Here is a 15,903-nt window from a genome sequence, read left to right as displayed (position 1 = left end):
TAATTACACAAAGTGTGGGGCGGAGGACGGGTGTTGTGTGGGGCTAAAAAACTGTAATTAGTGGTGCGAAATTAGTGTTATCCTGGCGGGTGGGGTGGGGGGGAAGGAGCAGCAGCTGAAAGGCAACTCGAAAGTGAAATGAAACACACGCTGATAGTGTTTTAATGTGTGTGTGTGTGTGTGTGCACAGTCGTTGATGTATGAATGCAGCAGACACATGCTGCAATGCAACAACCCAGCAACAGCAACAGCAACAGCACCCACCCAGGCCATGCCTTGCCTCTCCCCTGTAGCCTCTTCGTGGCTCAAAGCGCTATTTGGGTCAACTGCGAGCGTCTACACACACATCAATGGGGGGTGCAGGAGCGTAGGTGTGCAAAACTTTTTTATGAACTGTTAAATTTCCAATTAGCGCTGATTGTTTCGATTTAACGGCGAAAAGCAAACGGTGCGTGTGCAAAAAGCCAGAACAGGGGCTAGGTGGTGGGGGCCACGTTCTGAAAGGCAAAGAAATGGCTGACTGACTGGCATTTGAAAATCAATAGCAGCAGCAGACACAAGATAGAGGATACACAGAGCCACACAGAGCCACCAAGTGCCTGTGCCAGTTTCACTTCGAGCTGCAGTTCCCTTGTGGCTGAAATTTATAATATTCCCGGATTGATATTGCAGCAGCAACGGCAGCAGCTTACGAGTGGGAGGAGCTGGCTGGGCTGGAGCATTATTTCAATCAATAATTAATGCACTTGACTACGCTCCACAGCAGAGAGAGCAGCCTGCCTGCAAAAGGCCTTCAACGTGGCTGCTCCCACCCCCCGCTGCCGCTGCATGTGTCAACGCCCATGTCCAGCGTGGAGCTGCCTCGTCTGGGGTCTCCTTTTGGCGGCACTAGCATTTTTATGACCATAATGTGCAAGCACACGTACAACAGAGAGACAAGCCACCCGCCAACAGCGACTCCGGCTCCGGCTCCGACTCCGACTGCCCTGCTGCTCCCCAGTTGCCCGTCTCCGGGCCATTGTGCGGATATCGCATTGCTGCCCGTTGCAGCAGCAGCAGCAGTTGCTCCACTCTCCACGCTCCTGTGGCTCCTTCATTGCTTCTCCCAACAGATGAATGTCTGTTAAATATTTATGAGTATCGAAATGTTGCCTCAATGCATATTATAACAAATGAAACGTCAATTTCATGCGAAAAATGCAAACAGCATTGACAACCCCAAGGATTGCACGAGACCGAGCTGGAGTCCGAGCAAGGACCCTGCTGCCCCTGCTGCTGCTTGGCACGTGACAGGCCTATGGCCATGGGCCAAGCGTGTGGGCGGGCGAGTGTGGGTCTGCCATCTCCCATCTTTCGTCTAGCTTCGTCTGTCGCATGTCGCATGTCGCCTGTCGGATGTTGCATGTCGTCTGTACGGATGTCCTTTGGTTTCTGCACAATTTCATTATGGAATTTCATGCTGCTCTCGGTCCACATGCCCAAAAGGATTGCTGCACATTCAATTTGGGGCCTGCACTCTCTCTCAAAGTGCAGCTCTGCCACATAAAACATATATTTCATGGACTTTTGGTATAGATAATGGGCTCTGACAGACATTTCGGGCGAAACGCACCACAAAGTGCTGCCTCGGACTGGCACTCGAACTGAGCTGCTGGGCAGGAAAATTTCATTCGTAAATGCTGCAAAATATAATATCCAAGAACTGTGTGCTGAAATAATATTATGTTGTCCAAGCTCCGAGCTTCAATCAAGTGAAAACTCATTAGCAAGAGCGACTCGCACAAGAAAATCTAAAGAAAACTCTAATAAATAAAGGAAAAGCAGAGCAAAAAAGGAAAAAATGGGGTCAAAAATATTATTACAAGTGTGCGGAAGGGAGGTGGGCGGAGTGATGAGGAGGGGAGCGGTGGGAAGCGCAGCAGCTGAGTGGGCGATAGGCTGGACCAAGGTGAATCCACACAAGGTGACGTCTTCACAACAGTGGAATCTTATTCCAGAACCAATATCTCCATCTCCATCCCTCTCTAGCGCTGGTCTCTCTGCGCGTGGTGAATAAGTCATTGCTGCTCCCCACAGCGCGCAACGTCACCTTCTAAGTAATTCCACCTTGCGCTTGGCCCGCAGCTAATTTGCGAGGCAATAAAAATTGTTTATTGAAATGTGAAAAAGTGAAAAGTGAAAAAAATAGAAATGAAAATTTCGATTCGTTTCGCTACGCGTTTTTCCTTTGGGATTTGCCGCCTCTACCATTTGCACCATTTTTCCACGCTTTTATTTGTGCACTTGCAAAAGTCGGAATTTAATTAAAATTGCAGCGTGCCTCCGCCACCCCGCTCTCTGCGATTTCTCTTAGCGCCTTGCACTTGAACTAAAACCAAAGCAGGACAGACGCAATAATTTTCATGTTAGCTGCCAAAAGCGTGCAAAATGTTTTTCAACTATCAGACAATAGGCGCACGAAAGGACGATGGCAGGACAGAACACACAGGCGCAGGGGGCGGAAAGTTGAGCCATCACCGAGCCATAAACTTTATTCAAAAGAGCAAATATAAGGGGAGCGCAAAGGGTCCATCCACACTGCCTGCAAGGTGTTGTCGACAGGGGGACGGAGACAATATCAACAATAAGGGAAGACCCTAAACTGCGCCATAACGAAGCGTTGGATGCTCTAGCAAAGCGAAGAAAAGAGAGAGACAAGAGGGAACAGATTTGTACGATTTTTATAGATTTTTGTGATGATTTTCTTTGAGGCTGCCTCATCTCTAGGTGCTAGAAAGAGTGAAAAAAAATGGTGTCAACCCCGTAATCTAAGGCAAACTGCCTGCTAAAGCGCATTATACCCTCCCACACTGCCCAGGGTATAGCAATTTATAAATAATAATTTCTCCGCTCACCTGCGCTCCAACCTCGCTGGGCCACAGTCAAGCCCGGCCCTTCTGTCGTCACCAGGCGAGTAATAGATAGAGAAAGGGAGAGACAGCAAGCGAGAGACGCCGGGCAGGCAGACAGGGAGGAGACAGCAGAAGAACACCTTTTGTCTAGCCTACAAGAATAACAATAAGCTCAGCAGCAACAGCAACAACGGCAAAGTGCGCAGCCCTGTGTGTGAGAGAGAGAGAGAGAGAGAGCGAGTGTGAGTGTGTCAAAGGCAGAGCGGTTGAGTGAGGTGTGGAGAGCGAGAGAGCTGGGGTGAATATTGCTTGAGAAATGCCAACGGCAGTTGATGAAGTGCAGACAGCAGACCCGTTACTAGGCAATGAAGTTGCCATGCCTCAACAGCCTCAACCCATAGACCACCCCAACTGCCAACTGCCACAGTCCACCACCCTCTAGCCATTACTTGCCACCTAACAGCCTTCTCCTTGCCACCTACTGCCCCCCTGCCCCTCTGGTTGAGGCTGGTCACACCTGTCTCTTTGGGATCTTTACCGTTTGCCTGCCCACTTTTCATTGTTTTAATTGTTTGTCAGCTTTTGCCTGCGCTCCTCTCTCCTACTCTCCGCTGCTCACCATTGCGCTCCTCTGCTCACCCACTCTCTCCGCTGCTAACCTCTCCGCTCCTCTGCTCTCCTCTCTCTATCTCTTGTTCTGTTCCCACTTATTCTGCCTAAATTTACGACGCAAAATATTCTCCCCCTTTCTGCTTGTTTGTGCGTGCGTGGGTGTGGGTGTCTTTTTCTAGGCCTGAATTCTGCTGAGTTCTTGTCGTCAATCTTTGAGGCAGTTAATTTAGTTGGGCATATTTATTAGGAGGAGTTGCTCTCGCTCTGTGTGAGTGTAGCTCTGGTTGTGTTCTTGTTTTTCCATCTGATTTCATTTCGTTATTAATGGCGTGTCCCCCTCTTTAGTCGGGGGCTCTACCTTATCGGACAGGCAAGAGTTAAGACTTCAAAAGTCAACGAAAACATTGAAAAATTTAATTTTTAAGCACCTGAAAATGTGAGCTAGAGTGGGTAAAAAATGTACATTTTTTTTTAAATTGTGGCTTAAAATTGAAGAAATTAAAATGTCCAACACGAGCTAGGGGTGCTCAAAATATGGTTGCTCCTTCAATTAAATTCTACATAGTGGCTGGCAGTTGCCGGTAGTTTCTGCCAGTGCTCTGTTGTGGCTAAAAACTTTTCTAGACATGAAATATTGCAGCTGGAGCTGGAATCTTTGATAACTTTACGGCACGCGTTTCGTTTCGGAATTGTTAGAGTGAAAGTTCTGAAGTAAAGTTAAGCATTTTGGGTTCAATTCTTCGTCAAAATGTGCTCTCAATTCGCGCTTTTCACTCGCTAAGCCAGACCCTAATGAACCGAGTTCTGGCAAAAGTCACCAAAGCGTGCGGCCCGTGGGGGCGGGGGGGGAGGGAATAAAAACCAACAAGGCCAGGACCAAAAATCGCACGACGCGAGAGGGAGAGCCAGAGAGAGTGCTGGGTGCAGTTCAGTTATTGTCAACAGGATGCGGCAAATATGCCACTTTTATGGCACGCTTCCGTATCCGGTAGCCAGCCAGCGAGCAGCGTTCCAGCAGCGAGATTGCTGGAGAGGTAACAAGGCGGATATAGTTGGTAAATTACGGTGGCAACCTGTGCAGCGTCGCCGCGCAGGATGCAGCCCAGGGAGTGGCACTGGCGCTGGCACTGGCGCTGGCACTGGCGATATGCAAAAACGCACCCACTGCACTTGTGCAGCACTTTGCCTCTCCCCCCAGCACCACTGGCACCTTCCACTAAGACAAGATGCTGCCTGAACTTGAGGCCGCTGAATGAGGCTGCTTTAATGCCCTTTATCGACCTTTTTTTATGCGCAGCCGCTAAATGGCCCAAATAGCTGAAGTTTCCTCCATGGCGGATCGAAGCTTGAAGAACTTTTCCAAATTTGGTTTGTAAATCTCGAGCAGCTCTCGACTGCTGCATGCTTGAAAGGAACTCGCTGCTGAAGGGTATCAAATGGCAGGACGACGCCCTACACTTGTCTATGGGAATGGCAAATGGCAATGGCAACTGTTGCAAGTGCGCGTATCGATAGCAACAGTTGCAGCTGGTGGCAGCGGGTGGCAGCGGGTGGCAGCGACGGGCAGCCAGGAAGTGGCTGGAACTTGGCTTGCAGCTGGCGGCAGCTGTTGGTGCGGCATTTTTAAGTTTTACGTGCGGCACGTGCAAATGCAAAAGATGCCACAACACGCACACACACAACCAGAACGGGGAAGACTGAGACTGAGACTGACACACGTGCAGCTTTTCTCCATGACTTTCAACAGCGCGTAAAACTAAAGGAAAAACTGTCAAGCCAGCGCGGCTCTAAGGTGGCAGAACTGCCGCTCCAAGCTGCCATTTGGGGTGGCACTTTAAGCTGCGGCTTCTATGAGTTACGGGCCAGGCCAGGGCCAGCAATCAGAGCAGCTGCGTAAGTGCAGAGCACAATGCGGTGTCCCCAGTGCGCCGAGGATGATTGGAAATGTGTGCCACTGCGACAGTTGCCACGGAGACGGCAACCACCGCATAAGAAGCAGCTCTAGAAATTCAGGACACTAAAAGAATTGAGCAATAATTCAGAGAGAGAGAGAAAATATATATCGAGAAATTCAAATGCGGATCGCAGCTGATCCGTGGCTGTTTGGGCTTTAACTTTTAACTGCCTTCCATCAGCACTCACTTATGCATGTAATATCCTGTCGTTGGGCACGTTCGAGCGACTCAATTCCGGGTGGCACTTCGAGGTGAGGCAGAGCCAAAAGCATGGCCGACACTCCCAAGACAAGTGCCTGAAACATTACAAAGCGATTGACCGGAAGAGGACACGGCACGCACGCAGGACACTTGCGGCCACCACCACCACCAGCAGCACCATGGCACAGGAAAAGAGTCGAAAGTTTTGCTGCCAGTTGCAGGCAGCCATCCAGGCTGGCAGCTGTCAAGGAGTGGCTGCTGCTGCTGCTGCTCCTGCAGAGATTTGGAAGCGTCAAGCAAACACTTTGAAAAGGGCAACTAGAAGTGGCAAGTCGAGTTGCAGTTTGCCCAAAGCTCGGGGTCCAAGCAATCGTTAGCAGCGTGCCACATGGAGTACCTTGAAGGGGCAAGTTTTTGCCCCGCTTCCGTGCTGTACTTACTGGGGAAACTTCTTATGTGGCAGAGGGCAGAGCGGGCGAGTGTGCAGCTTAAATTATGCGGCATTCATAATGCAACAGAGTCGAGGATGGGGCAGATACTCTTTGACATATTCCCCATACAGAGAAACTGCTGCTAGAACTTGGCGCCATTCGGCGAGGAGCTTGAGGATGTGAGTCGTGGAGCAGGCATTAAATTTTATGCACATTCCCCCCCACAGATACCCATGGCTGTAGCCCATTTCTGGAGTCCATATCCGGGATGGCTGGCTGCCTCGCTTAAGCCCGAAATAATGCCCCAGCTTCTGGCCCCATTATTTCAGCGAATTTTCTCTCCCCGTTGCACATGGAGTAAGTGTGCCGCTGCTGCTGCCTCTTTGCCTCCTTGCCTCTTTCATATTCTATTTTATTTAAGAAGTTTTTCCGCGGCAAAGTCACACAAGGAAGAAATTTATTTAAAGTTCAAAGTTTGCTCTCTTTTTGCGCGCTTTTTATTTTATTTTACGGCACTTTTGTGTCGAATATTTAAGCTTTGCGACATTAGAACCATCCACAATTTGTAGCTGCCTTAGGAAACTTGTTTCCAGCTCAACTTGCGCTCAAGTTGCTGCCAGTACATTTTTGATTTACAATAAACATTGCCACATTGTTTGACTACCCCCGCACAGCCATGACAAAACATATTGAATATTGGAGGAGGGCCTTGGCAGGGACATATGTGTGTCCTTTATCTGTATGCAGTGTCCTCTGCTGCATATTCATTGTTGCAATGAAAACCTAATCTATTTTTGATGAATCGCCATTGTAAATTCGTCCAACAATGGGCCACTGAAACGAAACGCTTCAAAGAGCTTCAACGGGGAATTATTCTGTGCCCCAAAAACACGCGCAGGAGGAGCATGAAGCTTGTGCACATATTTGTGCACCAGGCTTTGTGCTGTCACTCTCTCTATTTGTCAGCGATTACATTAGCTATTAAGTGGATTACGTTAACAGCTGCTTAGGCTAATTGGTGGCACTTCTGCAAGGAAATTCCTTGATCATTGAAGCTGTTGCTGCCTAAAAGTACTTTCAGCCTGCTGCTGAAATTTAGCTGCAACTTTTGCTAGTTTTTGTAGCTGCAGTGTATGCCCAAAGTCCGCCATGGGTTCTGCCCTTTGTCCGCTGTCCTGTGCTGTATTTTTTGTGTGTTGTTCGTTATGGGAGTAGTCCAGTCCATAATGCAATTGAAGAGCGCTGGGCGCGGGCGAGCAGTTGGACCTCCACTGATGATGCTGCCTCCTGTCTGCTGCCTGCCTGCTGCCTGCTGCCTGATTTCGTATGCACAAAAACAGCCGAGTGGCAGATAGAAATTGTCATCAATAAAATAAATTGTTGTATTATTTTCATTTTCGTTTCTCGTTTTCCGCTGTGTCCGCTCCCAGTGCTCCATTGTAGTGCTGTGGCATATGCAGTTGTTTTGCGATTGTCTGGCAAAATTAACAGAAAATAAAATTACTGCTTACAACGCCTCCCCCTGCCCCGACTTGGCAGTGCACTGCATAAATCATGAGGCGAGTGAGAGGCGAGTCCCTGCATCATGTGGCATTCACTTGTGTCCTGTGAATTGAGTCAATTGTGTGGAAATTATGAATGCATCGGGTATACATATATATGGATACGGATATGGCTATGCTGACATCGATATAGACAGAAAAAGTCATTTAAATGCAACTTTCCTTTTGCGAAATAAATACTCGGGGCAGCAAGTAGAAAAACACACAAAAACAGAGCTCAAAATATGCACACAGAGAAAAACAACAGCAACAACAACAACAACAATTAAAGGCATTCAAGGGCAGTGCCTGAGTCCTGTAATTAATAATTTATTGACTAATTGGATTATGATTTGCACACTCGCCCAAAAACCAACACTGAATCGCTCCTATCAACATTGCATTTAGTTCAACAAATCTAAGTACATTTTTCATAGTATTTTTGCCTTTTTGGTGTTTTGTTTTTTTCTGTAATGAGTTTGGAATTATGTGCATTTTGGTGCCCTTTGTCCAATGACATCGAGTGCGGCATGCAGCGTGCTCGAGTGTTTGATACGCCTCACGCATGGAATGACAACAATTTGTGCGCATTCCCTTCAAATGGGAAAATGATTTGGTTTTGTGTTCAAAATGGCAACCAATGGGCAGGGGGTGTGTGCGCGACAGAACGACTGAGAGATACCTCTGGAGAATTTACCACAGGACTTTGACTGCATTGAAAACACAAACCAAAAGTACTTAGAAGACTCAGATAAAGGCCAGTTCTTAGCATGCGATTTTCGCTTTCAATCATAATACAATTCGATTGAAAAAAAAATACTCTTTATAAGCCTAATTTCTTGCCTTTAAACGAGCGGCAAACCTTGTTATTTTCAAGCTTTTTTCTATCAATAATAAATTATTATTATTAATTATTAAAATTAAAATAAAATAATAATAATCAAATACTGTTCAATGGCAAAGATTCATGTCTCTAAAATTGGTTTTGGCACTAAGCCAAGGTGTTTTATTCGCGATTTAAACCTTCACTATCGCTATCAATATTCAGCCGCTTCATAGGTAACCAAAATATATAAGTAACTAAATTATTTTGGCTATTTTGACAACAAATATAAGAGCACTTCCAAGTGCCGTGCAAACACTTGCCAAAGTCCAACGAACATCACACAACCGAGCGTAATTTGCCTGCTACTCAACATAATTATGCCCATTATAATTATGCATAAATTATTTCACATTCCCAATCAAATGCCGAGATTGGCACTGCAACAATTTGGAGCTATCGGCACACGTCATTTGGGAGGGGTTCTTGGGGTTTCCTGGAAGCGCAAGCGCCGAGCGCCGAGCGCCCAGCGATAACCCGAGCGTGCAATCGCTCAACATTTTCTTTGGAATAAAATATAATAAAATAAAAATAAATATAGTCTGAGCATCGCCGGGCCGCTCCCCAGTTGTGTGGCAAAGTTTGAGCCGTTGAGATCGTCATGAAATTGTTTTTGCTGCCGTTGCTGCTGCTGTGCATCGCCTGCGCCAGCGCCCGCGTGTCCCGGGAGGACTGGGAGGCGTTCAAGGCGCGGTATGGCAAGCGGTACAACCACCAGGACAACATCCGCCACTACGGCATCTACAATCGCCGGGCGCAGCAGGTGGAGCAGCACAATCGGCTCTTTGCCGCCGGCGCAGTGGGCTACGAGATGGGCTTGAATCAGTTTTCGGATACGAAACAGAATCTGGTCTCGTTCCTGGCGAACGGGCCGGAGCCCGAGGAGGATGCAGCCACTCGGAATGCGAGCAAGCCGAGCGACTACAAGTACTACCAGGAGATCAAGGACACAGGCAAGGATTGGCGGGCTGCGGGCATCGTCTCCGCGGTGGGCAACCAAGGCGACGACTGCCTGGCCTGCTGGTCCTTTGCCGCTTCGGGCGTCATCGAGGCGCATCTGGCGCTGAAGAATCACCAGCTGGTGGAGCTCTCGCCCAAGCACTTGCTCGACTGTTCGGGTTCGCCCAACAACGGCTGCTCGGGGGGCTGGGTGAGTGTGGCACTCAACTACACGCGGGACCATGGCATTGCCACAAAGGCCGCCTATCCCTTTGTGCCACAAACCGAAGCTTGTCGCTACGAAGGTGGGACAAGCGCGGGTCGGGTGCGTGGCTATGTCACCCTCAACACTGCCGATGAAGAGCAGCTCGCCGAAGTGCTGTACAACATTGGACCCGTCAGTGTTTCCATCGATCATCAGCACGAGTCCTTCATGAGCTACAAGCGGGGTGTCCTGCGGGAGCCGCACTGCAGATCGGAGCGCCGCACGCTGCGGCATGCCATGCTGCTGGTGGGCTTTGGCACTGACCCGCAGTGGGGCGAGTACTGGCTGATCAAGAACTCCTTCGGCACATCCTGGGGCATCGACGGCTATCTCCAGCTGGCACGCAACGCGGGCAACATGTGCGGCATCGCCTCCATTCCCCAATATCCAATTGTTTAATAAAAAAGAAGGCACAAGCCGGGCTGTCGTTTGGGTTCGGGCTGGGGGTTTGGGGCCATCAAATAAAAGAGTTCATTTGACCATTTAATGCGTTGGGTCTGGCCCAAGTGCTCTGCTGCTGCCATAAGCTCGGAATGCCCAATAATTGACACATAAATAACTTGCGACAACTTACTCACAAGCCTCGGGGGCTCGTGGCAGATACCACAGAGAGCCACGCCCACACAATCTTATTAAAAATGTCCCCGGATAATACGAGGAGCAGCGGCTGGAGCCGAGTCTGTGCCCATAGTTGGTTCGGTCGCATGTTTGTGCAACTTTTAACTGCCACCGCTGGGATAAATCATAAAAGGATATTTCTCTGTGCCCTGAAAGTGGAGCAGCCAGCGGGAGCAGCAGCTGGACAGCAGGGGGAAGGAGCTGCGGGTCCACTGTGGTGGTGGCTCACTGTCAGGGCCATTACTTGACTGAAGAAATATTTTTACAAGCTCTGCTCTTAATGCGGCCAATTGGCGTCGCGCTGCCTCGCTGCCTCGCTGCCTCGCTGCGGGATTGTCTCTCCGTATTCCTTTTGTGTGTCCCATTTATTGACATTTCTCTGGCGAGAAACTACTTTGAGTGGCTTGGACACGACCTTTGGAGACTTAAGGCCCCGGTCCAAGTCCCTCTTGGGTTCGCGGTCACTTTGATGGCTCATAAAAGGATCAATAAACTTGGGAGCGCCCACAGGTGTTGCCACAAACAAACTTTAAGTCGCTGAAATAGAAGAAAAAAGAGGAAAACATCATCATCGGATCGCATTTGGAGCCGAAAAAGCTACTCAAAGATGGCAGAGGGACAGCGGCAGAGAGGGACGGTATGACTGCCTGCCACATTGTGGGACATGCAAAACAACTTCCGTTGCCTGTGGCAGCTGGGGCAGAGAATGAAAATTCTCCAAAGAAAACGAACAAACGGTGGGCTAAGTCTGAAAAGTTTTTGTTGAATTTTTAACGCACTTTGGAGCAGGCAAAAATGCACACAAAAATCCTGTAAATAGCCCAGAATAACGGCCCCTTAGCCAGCCTATTTCTGAGCGCTTCCTTCGCTTGTTTGGCCCACTGTTGGCCCCTAAGCTCTCGCGGTTTTGTTTGCGGTTGTCGCTGACTGCCTGCCCGCGTCTGTCTCTGGGTGGAAGCAGCATGAAAATGTGTTGCATATGCAAGAGGCGCCTCGACACGCACGACAAAGAGGCAGGCGGCCAAACAACAAGAGGCACACACACACAGAGAGGGAGGGAGAATAGTGGCAAGCAAAAGCCAAAGATGTTGATGAAGCACTGACACAAGTGACGACGTTGGCGGCTTGCAGTTTGATTGAAAATTTGCATTTCGGGCCTGGCCTTCTGCTGTGGCGCCTCCTAGCCGAGCGACTGCGTCTTCAGCGAAAACTTTGCAGCCCCTGACAGCTGTCAAATAGATGTTGCACGGCCTTGGCGCAGACAATTTTGCGGCATTTTGAATTGTAAATTTTCATCTGAATGAAGCGCTGAATGGGATAGATGGATGGATGGATGGATGAATGCTTGGTTGACTGCTTGAATGAATGGGTTTTGGGCTGTGTCTGTCAAGTGTGGCAACAACTACTCGTAGCAGCGCCACATGTGCCACCACCAACCAAGTGGCGGCACCTGGCGCAACACGGGAAGCTCCTTCCTCCCTGCCTGCCTGCCACTTTGTTTGCTTTCTCATTCATTCCACTAAAAATGCAAAATCTTTGCCCAAAACTCGTCAACTGCAAAACTGCAAATGCAATTTACACTTGAATACGAAATGTTGCGTATGTTTTGTGTGGCTGCCACACACCCACAAAAAGCGAAACCCCAAAAAAGTGCAGCGAAAAAACCTAAACCTGAACCGTGGCAGAATCAGAATCTGAATCGCTGAGGGTATTGCCGTGGCGCTTTGCTAAGCAACAAATTTCTGTGCGAAAAATGCTAAAATGCTGCAACCCCCTCCCGCATACCTCTCCCCGCGTAGCCCCCCTCTCTGCTCGATTGCAATTGCGCATATTAATTGAAAATTTCTCACGCAAAAAACGACTCGGCACTCGAGAGTAAATTGCTGCACTTGCCCCAAAGCTGCATGCATAACAATGTGGGCGGGGCAGGGGGAGTGCGGGGGGGTTGTGCAGCTACAAATCGGTATTACTTTTAGCCAAATGGAAATGCTAATCAAAATATGCAAAGAGCGACTGATCGATGTCTGCGCAGCAGCGGCAGCAGCAGCAATGGGAATATATTTTTCGGTGGCAAGCGATCGATGTTCTGGCAATTATTTCTATGGCAATTTTTGGTGCAAGTACCAAACAAATTACAGCAAAACTTTGGGCAAGAGTTGAAGCTAAATTCGGTTTCTAAACGCTGCAAATTGGACGCTCCTGCCGCTCCTGAGGCAGCTCGCACGCCTTTCATCAGAGCTGCTAACCTGGCGCTAATTTTTGGCCAGCAAAAAAAAATACTTTTAAATGTTCACACTCCGCAGCAGGACACTCTCTTTGCTCTGGGAGTGCTGCAGACAGTTCACAGCCAGAGCTGTGCACCCTCTAATCATTTTAACAGCTGCCAATCATCATTAGTGCTGGTGTGGAGCCATGCCCTGGCAGGATTTCGGCTGGGACGGGGCTATCGTGGTGTGAACGTGGTTTGACTCCTCGTCTGTCGTCGGTTTTTGGGGGCACTGAAGAGCTGGCACTGGGAGCTGGCCCATTGCAAATTTCCAAAGGCATTTGCAGCAGCTACAACTATAAAACCGCCAATTAGCAGCGCGTTGCCAATAAACTAAACAGCGTGGTGTGTGCCACCAGCCACCAGCCAGCAGCCACCAGCCAGCAGCCAGCAGCCGCACCCACAATTTCAATTCTGTCCTCAAACGTAAGGCGTAGAGAGCGGCAGGGGAGCAGCGGGGCAGCGGGGCAGGCGCTTCTTTTTCCGGCTCGCTGCGGCCACCCTTTTGCTCCTTTCTGCTCCTCTTAGCCGCGCCTTTTTAAGCCAATTCCACAGACTAATCAGTATAAACCACTTCAAAGCAAATGGCAACACGGCAAAGCGGCAGCACATTTCCTTCTTTGTAATGTTTGCTCGCGAATTCCAATGTGTCTGCGTCTCCCTGTCTGGCAGTAAAGCTCCCAGCTACCAGCTACCAGCTCCCAGCTCTCGATATAAAATGCTGCTCGAATGTGTAGAAGGTATTTTCGTTTGCCCATCAAAGGCGAGTCACTGCCAAAGGGTATGCCGGCGCCGCAGTAGCCGCTGCCTTTGTCCCTGCCCCTGCTGTTGGTTAGAGCATTGCCAGTTCGTGGCACTCCTCCTCGCTGGTTAAGTGCTGCCTGGCAAAACGTGTTAAAATGTGTAATTTAATTTCGCCAAAGAGCTCATCTCTCGCTCAGACATTTACAGCCGCAGTCATGTTGAGATTTAAGCGCCCAACAAAACTTCAAACAAAAAATTTAAGGCTCTTCGGACTCTAAGCTGCTGCACAGAAAAAAAACTTTTGGCCAACGCAAAAGAAAATATAAGCAAAACGGACAGGCGGAAAAAATCAGCATTGGCAGCAGACAGGGGGGGAGGGGTACTGTGGGGCGGGGGAAGACTCAACTTTGGCGGCCATATGTCAATTTGCTGTTACAACTCGTTCAGCTCCGAAACTCCGCCGTATTCCGTCCGCACTCAATTTCGGGAGACGCCTGCGATTTGTGGCTCTGGCGCCGACAGGGAGACGGAGAGCTGGAGCAGCCGGAAACTTTTAACAACTTGCGGTGCGGGGGAGGGAGGGACTTGGGTCCTGGGTTCTCGGTCAGCCGAAGAAGTTTTCTAATCTGTTTTCTGGCAGCGAGAAGGAGCAGCGGGGAGTGTTTGATTTTCGTTTGTGATTTTTAAACGGCCCTGGCCATTGATCCGAAATCTTTTGTTGTGCACTGTGTGTCGGACACGCAAGTGTTTGCTTTCCCACTATGTTGGGACAGGACTCGAGGGCACAGAGCAGCAGCAGGACATGGCTCTCCCCCTCCCTCTCCCTCTCTGGAGGCACTATATTTATCTTTGGCGAATTGTGAGCGGGAGCGGGATGGAGATATTGGGGGCCTAAAATCAACTTGTATAGAAAGTCAATAAAACTGTTTGACAACTCAATGACTGCCACGCAGATTGAGACGCTTGTTTGGGTGGGGTGATGGGGGGTGGAAGGAGTGGGTGGGGAAAACGTAGCCCCATGGACACATTAAATTTACAATTTATGGCTTGCCAATCGCCGGGAAGTTTTGTGCGAGAGTTAGCCCCAAGTGGGCAGCTTCAGCAGGGAGCGCGGAGCGGGGAGTGGCAGCTTTTGTCCACCGTCGAAGGGGTTGTAAATTCCACTCAAGGACGTCGCCAAGCTGGCGCCGCTCGCTCGCTACTTTGCTATGCACGAGTCCTGCCCCTAAAATACTTCTACAAACTTTGTCTTCTTTTTTGTGGCCGTATATCTTGGCTGGCTTTATTTTGAGCTGCAGCGCAATCATCCGATTACAACGCATAAACTGCTTAAAGACTGCCCACAGTCGTAATGCACAATTCATGTAAGCCGCCGAGTTCGCTCTCTTTTTGCCGTTGAATAAAGCCATTCGACAGGGAGACAGGGGGGGACAGCTGCAGACATTTATGGCATTGCTATGATGATGATACAGAGCGAAACTTCGGCGAGCGAGAGGCCAAAATGTTGTTAAAAATGGCAATTAACTGCATACTCACGCGCAGACAGAGACGGGGAGAGAGAGAGAGAGAGGGAGGGAGAGAGAGGGAGAGGGAGAGAGCAAGCGTATGCGTAATTTATCATATTTTTACACGCATTTTTATTTGCATTTTCCGCCTTTTCCGTTATTTTTCATACTTTTTTTCCTACTTAAAATTCGATTTATAACAATTTGCGGCAAATAAACTTGCAGCATCAATGGAAGGGGCATTGCACTTTGCTATCTCTTATTCCTCCTCTTTTTCCGCGCCTTTTATTGCTCAAGAATCATTGTAATTAACGCATAATTTATGCATGAGCCAGCAGGATCGGCAGGACCTCAGCTCGGACAACGGAGGGAGCTGCCTTGTGGCTCGTCTTTTGGCTTGTAAATGCAAAAAAAAAAACGAAAACTTTACATGGCCATTTAACCGCAGGCGTTTGTAATAAGATAATGACAATATTTCACAAAGGGAAAACAGGACACAACAAAGGAGCAAGCACTGGGCCAGGACTGGGCTGCTGTCAGTAGCTGCCATCGGGCATCGGGCGGCACCCCTACTTATTGAACGCGGCACGTGGCTGGCCACTTGAATGCATTAAGAGGCAATTTTCAATCAATTCGATGAAGCCCAAAAGGAGCTGCAGCTAAGACGTGGCAGGACCATTCCGTGGCTGGGTTATTGCTGCAGCTTGCAGGCTGCAGGCTAATAAAACTCCAAGCCAGCGCATGGAGCCCCATTTCATTAATGTCAAGCACGAGCCAAAAACAGCTTTTGGTCTATTTAAAAATTTATCAACTCAGCTTCAAGGTAAAGTCCCACGAGCAGAGCCACTGAATGTGTGTTCCTGTTACTCTCTTTTCTCCCGCAATAAACTTGCAGGCCACAAACCCACAGAAACCCATTTCACATTGCCATTTCAGTTGTGTCTTGGATGGGGAGTGGCAGGGCGTGGGCGGGGTGTGTGATTAAAGGGGAGTGTGCGGGTGCGGGTGCGGGTGGGTGCTTTGGGATTCAAGCAAATGGAAAACCATTTAGC

At 49.1% G+C, this 15,903-nt stretch overlaps 1 protein-coding gene across 1 annotated transcript; it reads left to right on the top strand.

Annotated features, from left to right (window-relative positions):
- Nucleotides 1–9,083: 9,083 nt before the first annotated feature.
- On the top strand, nucleotides 9,084–10,136 carry LOC117893636 (cathepsin L1). The gene has a single exon (XM_034800323.1). The coding sequence runs from the start codon at nucleotides 9,116–9,118 to the stop codon at nucleotides 10,115–10,117; it is 1,002 nt and encodes a 333-aa protein (XP_034656214.1). The 5' UTR covers nucleotides 9,084–9,115; the 3' UTR covers nucleotides 10,118–10,136.
- Nucleotides 10,137–15,903: the final 5,767 nt, after the last annotated feature.

This window comes from Drosophila subobscura, chromosome J (assembly GCF_008121235.1).
Source record: "Drosophila subobscura isolate 14011-0131.10 chromosome J, UCBerk_Dsub_1.0, whole genome shotgun sequence".
NCBI lineage: Eukaryota > Metazoa > Arthropoda > Insecta > Diptera > Drosophilidae > Drosophila > Drosophila subobscura.
The sequence above is the reverse complement of the archived record's forward strand: the minus strand, read 5'-3'. Positions and strand labels throughout refer to the sequence as shown.